Source organism: Aquila chrysaetos, chromosome 5, assembly GCF_900496995.4.
Source record: "Aquila chrysaetos chrysaetos chromosome 5, bAquChr1.4, whole genome shotgun sequence".
Taxonomy (NCBI): domain Eukaryota; kingdom Metazoa; phylum Chordata; class Aves; order Accipitriformes; family Accipitridae; genus Aquila; species Aquila chrysaetos.
This window is the reverse complement of record NC_044008.1, coordinates 54,098,947-54,107,894: the sequence shown is the minus strand read 5'-3', so window position 1 is coordinate 54,107,894 and position 8,948 is coordinate 54,098,947. Positions and strand designations below refer to the sequence as shown.

The 8,948-nt window shown below is 42.4% G+C and overlaps 1 protein-coding gene across 3 annotated transcripts in view; it reads left to right on the top strand.

Annotated features, from left to right (window-relative positions):
* Positions 1-365: 365 nt before the first annotated feature.
* The window catches only part of AKAP13 (A-kinase anchoring protein 13), a 78,416-nt gene continuing 69,833 nt past the window's right edge, over positions 366-8,948 (top strand). The window contains exon 1 of one of the 3 annotated variants that reach the window (XM_041123582.1): positions 366-558. Coding sequence is in view for 2 of the 3 variants with exons in the window: in XM_041123581.1 (XP_040979515.1) it covers positions 3,001-3,081 (81 nt within the window). In the remaining variant the exon portion in view is untranslated. Of the gene's footprint in view, positions 559-2,301; positions 3,082-8,948 lie in introns of those variants that run through there. The other 2 variants (XM_041123581.1, XM_041123580.1) reach the window with 2 other exon arrangements.

Here is an 8,948-nt window from a genome sequence, read left to right as displayed (position 1 = left end):
ATACCAGCAGCTGTAATTAAATTGATTAGAAAACAAAATTAAATACTGTATCAGTTAAAAAAGTACGGGTGCGCCATAATAAAACATTAGAGCATCATTAAGGCACAGCGACTGCTGCAAATTCGTTTACCTGAACTAAATTCACACGCTTTGTTTATACGTTCCTGTCTTGTAAATTTAGATTTGAGGAAATCCCTGCCTTTTATGGTAGTGTTTGAAGGGCTGGAATGCTGTCACAGCCATTTCTGATTCCTCATCTCGACAGGCACATGATTTCTGGGATTCATTACTTGTGGAGAAAACTGGTGGCTCCAGAAAGTCCCCAAAGTACTACCACATTTCGTGTGTGTCCTAATACTGAAAGCAGAAGCTCCGCTCGTTGTTAAGGAGAACAGAGTCATTGGCTGAGATCTCGAGCCGGGGATTGTAGCTGTAAGAGAGCCTCGTAGAGGAGATCCTCCTCAGTTCAGCTGGTGGTGTGGTGGAGATGAAGCTTTGGGTTGTGAGGGAGAGACTGGAGCCTAAGGAAAGTGGGGGGAGATACCTCGCATTGACTAGGTAAGAGCATACCTGTGTCACTTATGGGGAGGAGGTCATCCGCTGCGAGTTCCCAGCCCACTCCAGCGCATGAGGAAATGTTCATGGCGTGATGCCCAAAGGTGGACCTTCAAGTGGTGGCTGGCCACTGTGCCACCAAGCTGTGCTGTAGTCTTAGGAAAAGGCGCCCTTCTCAGCTTGCTTACTGAGCCTGCTAAATCTAAAGGGTAATTATGCTTTTGTATCATCTGACCGTACGGATTGGGGGTGTCATATCCAGGAGAGCCCAAAACAGTACTTCGTGTTTCTGTAAACTCCTGTTCTTCAGTGTTTTACCAAATAGGTGCAGAGGGGAGTCAGTTCCTGTTTTACTCAGAGGCAGGCTGATGGTGCAATGTTTTTGGATGGCCAAAAGGCTCGGTAGCACTGGAAAGAGAGGAGCTGGAGCGCCCACTTGTAGCAGTTGGGTTTAAACCTCCTTTAGAAGACTCCTCTTCCATTCAAATGCCAAAAACTCACTTTTTATCCGTTTCAGCAGGCTGCGGGGTTTGAGTCACCTTTGCCAGAGCTTGAGCTGGTGGTTACAAAGTGCCTCATACAGCCAGGGGACCGGGGCCACCCTACGAGGCTGGATGAAAGGACCTACAAACCCTTAACTCTGGGAGCAAATCCCAGCAGCAGGAGGTGGGCCAGTTCACCCGGTGCCGCGGAGGATGGCTTTTGGAGATCTGCAATGAAACGCTGGGTTGATAAGCGCCGTTTCCGGTGTCTGTGTTTCCTGCTTTGTAACACGGGATTAACAATTCCTGTGTTTCCAGCTTTTCTATGCAGAAAAGCAGCAAGTTCTGCTCTCTACAAGCACCCAACCACAGAACCTCCCCCTTCCCCTTTTCTTCTCTCTTTTTTTCTTTTTTTTTCTTTTTTTTAACCACCCCCATTCCCTTTTGAATCGGTGAATGAGGGAATGTCTAAAGCCGGGGAAGTATGGAAAGATTTCATCCCTCGAGAGGTCAGGGTGGGGTGGAAAGCGGAGGGGGCTGCAAGGGGGCAGTTTGAAAACAGGAAACCATGTGGCAGTGTGCATGCAGGGCCCAGCTGATGTGAATGAGCTATTGAGAGGGGAGAGACACTCTGACTGGCCCAGCATTAGAAAGACGAAAAAACTTTAGCTTTTTTTTTTTTTTTTTTTTTAAGAAAAAAATGCTCTGCCTTTCAGGCTAGAATAAAAGAGGGAAAATTGCATTTTCTAGACAGCAAGTTGCTGAGTTCTTTTGCTCTGTGTTGCAAACAAACAAACAAAAAAAAGTAAATGGCTGATTTCCTTTTGTGTGTGTGTGTGTGTGTGTGCGCGCGCGTGTACACTGATTAAATCATAAGTTTCCATTCCTGTTTTGGGGAAGCGTTAAGCCTGAAACTGTCTTTCATTCTTATTGCCTGGGGGAGAGGGAAGAGTCTTTTTACCTCTCTGAAAACATGTCCCTTTGCTTCTCAGTCTCTTTTTGGACCAAGCAAACACACCAAGTGCCTGCAGCTGGAGGTGGAAGAGGCTGGCAAAGAAAAGCTGCTGCTTTTTCTTCCCCCCCCGCCCCTCCTCTTTTTTTTTTTTTTTTTTTTTTTTTTGTTCCCCCCTCTCTCTGAAGAGATGAATCATGCTCCCACAACTGCAAAGAAATTTTGAAAGCTGGGAGAGCACTGGTGCAGGGCTAAAAATGCAAGTAGTGACGTCCCAGCCCAAATCAGGAGGGAGTGGCTTTATTTCATTATTTTCTTTCCTTTTGCCCTGTGCTGTCATTAGAAATTTAAACTTAACGCAAAACCGAGCCCTCCTGTCTGGTGAACAGTGGACCAACTCAAAAGGAGAAAAGTATCTTTTTTTATTGTTTCTTTCAGTGCATGAAGGCGTGAAAGAAAAAGCACGTTGGTGACAGTATTTACGTTGGATACGGTGATCGTCTTTTTTTTTTCTTTTTCTTTTTTCCCTGAATTAGATCCATCGTGGCTGAGTCTACCTTCTGCCTTTCCTCTCGGAGCGTCAGGGTTCCTGCAGCATACATCTGGCTTTTGTTCTCTTCGGGCAGGATTTTCATTCTGGTGCTTTTTGGATATCAAAGTTGTCTGGAAAACATTTTTTTTATTATTATTATTACTATAACAGGAAGGCTGATACCATTCTTAGCAGTTGCAAAAAACCAATCCTATATGTATAAAGCTCTCTTCAAATATCTTTTGTTTACTATAAGATCCTGCGTTGCCTGTATAAGCAAATCTGTTCTGAGAAGACTTTATCAGACGGTCGCAGCTCTGGGATTTTCTTTTTCCTGTTAAGAGGCTCGGACAGGCTGGTGTGCTGAGACACAGGGACTCCTCTGAGCACGTATGTGAGAGGTCTGGAGCGCACCTGGCCACGGTCAGCCCGGGGTTCATGGTGGGCTCTGCTCCTCCGCTCCCGGCTTTTTGGACAAAATGTACGAACGCCACAAGAGGCGATACAGCCTGTGCGACATTTCCAAGGTGGACAGGACTGTAGATGTTGTGTTGTTAAAGGTATGATGTTTGGGTACACTTATTTACGGGTTCCTTTCCCCATCTCCAACGGGTCGATCTGTTCCCTGCTGTACCTGTGTCCCCAGCTGGACGGTGCAGAGAGGGGGAACAGGCGGAAGAGCTCTTGCCCTTCAGCATGGAGATGGCTTTGGGTGCGATCAAACCATTTCATGCCAAATATTATTATCCCCGCAATTAGATAATCTCTTGTGGCATGCAATCAGATACTCTTTCGGAGAGCTCTCTCTGGCCATCTTCCCTGTCCTCTGCCATTAAATGGTCCCCTCCTGTTTTGAAACGTTCAGCACTTGCAGGTGGGTTTTCGGTGTAAGGTGCCGTTCAGCAAAGGGTTTTCGTTTCCAGTGGTCGCTTTGGGGCTTGAAATGCACGTGTCCCCTGAAAGATGTATTCTGCCAAAAAAGGCATGGTGGATTCTCCTTTGCCTCCGTTTTTTGTTTGTGTTTGAAGGGTGTTGCTCACAGTCTTATTGTTTGGATGTGAGTTTTGTCTGAAGATGGGTTGGAGCAAGAGCCAGGAGTGGCTCTTGGCTAATTGTCCCAGTGTGTTCCTCCTCTAATCTAAAATTAGCAAGTGCTCCACCAAATGGCACAATGGCAGTCTGGGAATGTCCTGTCTCCGTAACAGCTCTTTGGAGCTTCAGCAGTTTCCTGGCAAAGTGGATGGAAATAGGAAAGCAGCCAGAGGGACTGCAAAACACAGCCTAACTTAGAGATCTGAACTCCCGGAAGAGCATTTCCTTTCCCTCTCCCTTTTTCTCTCTTTTCTTTTCTTAGCTGAGGCAGTGGGTTTCTGCATGATCGTATGGCTTCCTTTTTTTATGATTTTTGCTTCATGTCCATGTTTCCAAGCCGAGATGAGAATGTATAAAAAAAATTTATTTTCACATGATTCTTGTTCTACTTTATCTGCACTAATATAGACCTAGCACTTGTTAACTTGCTTTGTTTAGGAATGAAACTATTTTTCCTTTAATGCAATGTATCCTTTGTTTTTTGGTGACACAAATCCATAACTTGTTTTCTCTACCAACTCAATTTTGTTGAGTATTTTTTAACTCTTCTGTTAATGTTGCTGGTTGAGGATTGAATCCCATGGTATTCAATCTCTAGACATCTTTTAAGTCATTAAAAAATGTAGACATATTGTGTACACACTACTTGTGTGAAATGACTGCTTAATAATATTTGGGAGAAGACCTGGTACCCCTGACAACTTTGGTTGCTAATATAAAAAACTCAATCTTTTTCTTTATAAAGAGTATCTGAATGCATGGGTTGAAATGTAATTCACTATAATTATCTGACTTCGATATTTCTGATGTCATCAGTTCCTTAAATTAGTTTTTGTTCAGCAAAGCTTAGATTTTATAACAAAATGTGGCTCTTGTTAGTTCCCACTAGTATTTTCCTAATTGAGTTTCAAAACTGTGGGTTATACTGTCTGTTCCTGCAAATGACTCAGTGTCCATATATGTGTGTGTGTGTGTGCACGCATTGCTGCTCCAAACATAGGCTGTACAGGCTGCAGATGTTTAAAATAGGAGGGTGCTAGTGACAGTTATAGTTACAATCAACTTTAGCTTGATTTTTAGTCATTCTTCATGTTTTAGCTGGTTTCTGTAACATAACCGGTAGATGAAATTAAATTTTGATGATCTAGGGATCCAAGCCAGCATCAGAGTGCGTCAGTGGCAGATCATCTCTTGACGTTAATGGGAGTTGGATCAGACCCCTTAAAGAGGGAGCTGGGGGCTGGGGTTTTTTGTTGGGTTTGTTTTTAATTAAAATACTTAAATAAAACTGTACCTTATCTAGGTCATTGTATTTTGGTGAGTTAAGAGGACAGGGTTTCTTAAGTGTCAAGTGTTGAAAAGTAAGTAAATATCCTTACAACAAAAGCAAACTCAAATTGGATCCATTAAGAGTGTTTGATGTGAATGAAATTTTAACAAGGTATCTGCAAAGCACCAAACAGCTTTCAGTTTGGCCTACAGATTGACTCAGACAAGCTGTCTTTTCTTTGAGTGGTAGATGAATATGTTCTTTGCTTCATTTTAAGACAAGGAACTCGGTAATCACAACACAGGAAAGAAAAACAGCTGACGGAGAAAGACAACTGGAACAAGTTGTGAACAATGAAGATCTTGTATCATTTCAGTTACTAAATGTTTATAGGTGGGATTATATTTGTGTTGGTTGCAACCATTCTTAGATACAGTCACAAAAGAATTTTGGTTCCTACTGACTGTTTTGCAATGCATGTGTCTTCTGAAGGGTCAGCGTGTTGGGGTTCAAGTTTTCCATGTTCAGGTTATGCCTGAAACAGTGCATTCTGAAGTTATGAAAAAAAAAAAAAAAGCCTCAGCAATTTTGGGCGTTGATGCACGCAATTATTTTTAGCTTTAACATTGTTTCTTCCTCCTCCCCACCTCTGAAAAAGCAAAAGGCACTGGGTAAATCAGTGTCCTAACCTCTGTGTCAGAGGTAGGACTTCATCTTTACTGCGGCTCTTTTTGCTGCTGCAGCAATGCGAATGTGATGAACTTGGTTACTGAGCATAGTGGTTTGCTACTGTACAGGGAAGACTGGATGATGCAGAAAAAGCATAAAAACTTGCCATCATCTTTCCTGCTGGGATTGCATTGTAGCAGATGAGGGAGAAGGTGTGGGGCCTGTGGGATATCTGCTTGTCTGAACAATTCACTAAGCTCCAAGCAGCTACGTGCAGGGTAAAGCAGTCTGCGCTATGTTATTCCAAGACCCAAAATGGGAAGCCGTGTGTGAGTTGGCAGGCCTATCTCATTTTTATGTTGTGCCTGCTACCACAAATATAACTATCTAGGGACAGAATACGGAAACCACACTGGCTGGCACCTTGCAAATACATGTGAAGTTAGACAAGTGTTCAAGTCTGGATGAACAGGCTGTGCTTTGCAGAGTTAGAAAATAAGAAATGGGCTCGCTTTGAGAATGGGAGACTAAGCAACTGCAACTGGAAATGTTTTATAATTGCTCATTGCCTATATCTGCATTTCACCTTTGTACGTGAGTGCTCAAACTGTTAAGTGTAGGCAGAAGGTGTAAGTTTTTTCATAACTGGGGAAACAAGGTTTGGTTTAGCTGCTCTTCAGATGAACAGATCCCTTTCAGCTTCCAGTTAAAGATCAGAATATTATTCATGAAATCAAAACCAGCCCAATGTTACAAAAATAATGAAGGCATTTTGAAATGAAAGGGGCAGCGTTATTAATTAGTTATTCTGCTCCCTGGCAGAGGGCTGCTCTGGTAGCTCTACTGTAGCACTGGAGAAGATCCTCTGGAATGAACCCAGCCCACCTAAGGCAAAGTGGAATTTGTGGCATTGAAAACTAAAAGTAGTATGTGGAGAAGGTCCCCAAATTAACTGAAACTGAGGTTTCTTCTATTGTATGTTATCATAACGCTTTTTCTTTTTTATATTTTTGGTTATTTGATGCATAAGCATGTTCGGCCCTTCTTTGGGCTTCTTCTGAGGGAAGTACTGTCCTCAGATGATGTGTATGCAGCATCTTACCAAACTTTGTGGCCCTAAAATGACTGTGAACTTTAATCCTGCATCTGTCCGCACTGCTATGGTTATTGAAGGGACAGCAGGAGCAAAGTGTATTTATGATGCTGTGGAGAACTTTTGAGATTTTTCTGTTTGTGTCTCATGTAGAATTAGAACTGGAAGGATACTTAAACGAAACTGATGTGTTTTCACCTTAGGCACATACATGTTTGTGGGAATTTTGCTCCCATTTTAGTCAAGAGATGGTTTTTATGCAAAGCCATTGCTGTTATTTTTAAAGCTTAATTAAAGTTTGTTGTTACCAGGACTCTTAATTCTGCTTGTGGAGGACATCCCAGTGCCAAGGGCTGGAAAATGTTCTTGGGGCACATGTTCCTTTCCCCAGTTGGGACATTGCCAGGGGGAAGAGTGCACTCTAGGAATTCAGAGTTGGTCTTATACCACGAAGTGCTAATTTATTCAGTCATCTAAAATGTCCTGTGGTTGTAGGAGCCTCTTCTGGTGTAATCCTTTAGTGTAGTTCTCTATAGCACTGCTCACTTGTTGCTGTGACTAAGGTCACTTTGGACCTGCTTGAAAAAATGTTGTCCTGATATGGTGCCACCAATTCTGTAAAGGTAAAAGGCTCAGTGTAGCATATTCACAGTGCTAGAAGATAAATCTGCAGAAATGCAAGTGTTGTCACTTTGTCCCTTTCGGCATACATTGGAGAATGGTCTTTGTGTTCTTGATCCGCATGGTAAAACCTTCCCCTAAAGCTAAGAAAATACACAGGGAGATTACAAAAAAAATTAAATTAAAAAAAAATCAGAATTTGCAAGCAAATTGATATGTGTGCTCTTAATATTGTCTGGCAAGATGATTGCCAAAGCAGTGATTTTTGCTCTTAATGTGAGTTTTGTGTATACAGAGGTTTTTTGCATCAACAGATGTTGAAGGAAGACAGTGGAAATTCCTTCCCCAGGTTCCCCATCCTTCATGCTCCTTTTGAAAGAGGTTTGGAGGACCTTGAAAGGTAGCTTTTGTGAAGGGGGTTAATCAACTGTTGCTTTAGTTTCTAGTTCAGGAATTAGAAGCAACTGGATAATTCCATCGTAAATGGAATTGTAAAGTTAAAAGTTGCTGAGAAAAAACATTGAATTCCAGTTATGTGTACAAATTTCTTCAATGAAAACTATCCCACAGGAAATTTTCAGGAACAGGTAGTTCCTAAAGAATAATTAAGATTTGCATTAAAAATAAAAAAAAAAGCATTGTATCATTCCTGATTATTAAACAAATTAGTTATTGCTTGTTTTCTGCTAATTTTGTTCTTCAATGAATATTTCAAATCTTTCCCAGTGTCAGGTATTGCTCAGTGTGGTGTACAAGTACTTAATGATACATCAGTAGAATTACTCTACTAAATATTTTCCTATGTGCAATGGTATCTGGTTTTAGCTGCAAGGTAGAACTTAGTCTGGAGGCTGGGGGGGGCGGGCGGTGAGAAATGGAAACTTGTAAATTTAGGATAAATTTAAAACAATATGGAGGGAAGATGAATCTCCAGAGATTTGCTAGGAAATGAAAGTTAAAATCATCTGGTTCCTTCTGCTCTAGAGATGTTGATTTATATTGCTACCAGTGGAGTTGACAAGTGCAAACTTTTAAAATAGCAGAAGATTTCCTGAGAGGTCAGTTTGTTTTCTTTATTGTGAAATGGAAGGCAAGAAGAGTTAAAATAAAACCAGAGGGAGAGAAAAAGGACTTCCATGGCAGAAAGGTAAGAGAGGTGCATGGCAGCCAGGTAGCGACTGGCCCCCAAGGCGAGTGCTTCTAGCAAGCCCTCTACTGCACAACTGTGCCAGAAGTAGACATTTTTGAAATGTCTTCTGAGAAGGAGGTCCCAATTCTGGTTTTCGTGGGCAGGCACTGCACAGGCCCACGAGCACTGGAGGGAGTTAGAGAACTCCTCAGCCAAGACTTTCATGGAGGGGGAAAGTAAGGAAGAGCCTGGGAACAGAGGCTGGGGTCACTTATCATTCCCGCATGATGGAGGACATCCCAGCCCTGTTTGTCTCACAGGTTGTCCAGCACCATCCTTCTCTTATGCAAAGAGGTTTCTGCATTAAGTCACATCAAGTTTCAAATTCAGTGTCTGCAGGAAGACGTCTCTGAGAGTCAGGAAATGCATGCATGTGTGCCCAGAAAGAGCAATCAAACAGTCGGCTGCTTGCAACCCCAGCTGGTGTCCTAAAGCCCTCTTTGGACACTTAGTCCGCTAGTGTTTCACAGGCAAACAGAAAATCCTTTGGGAT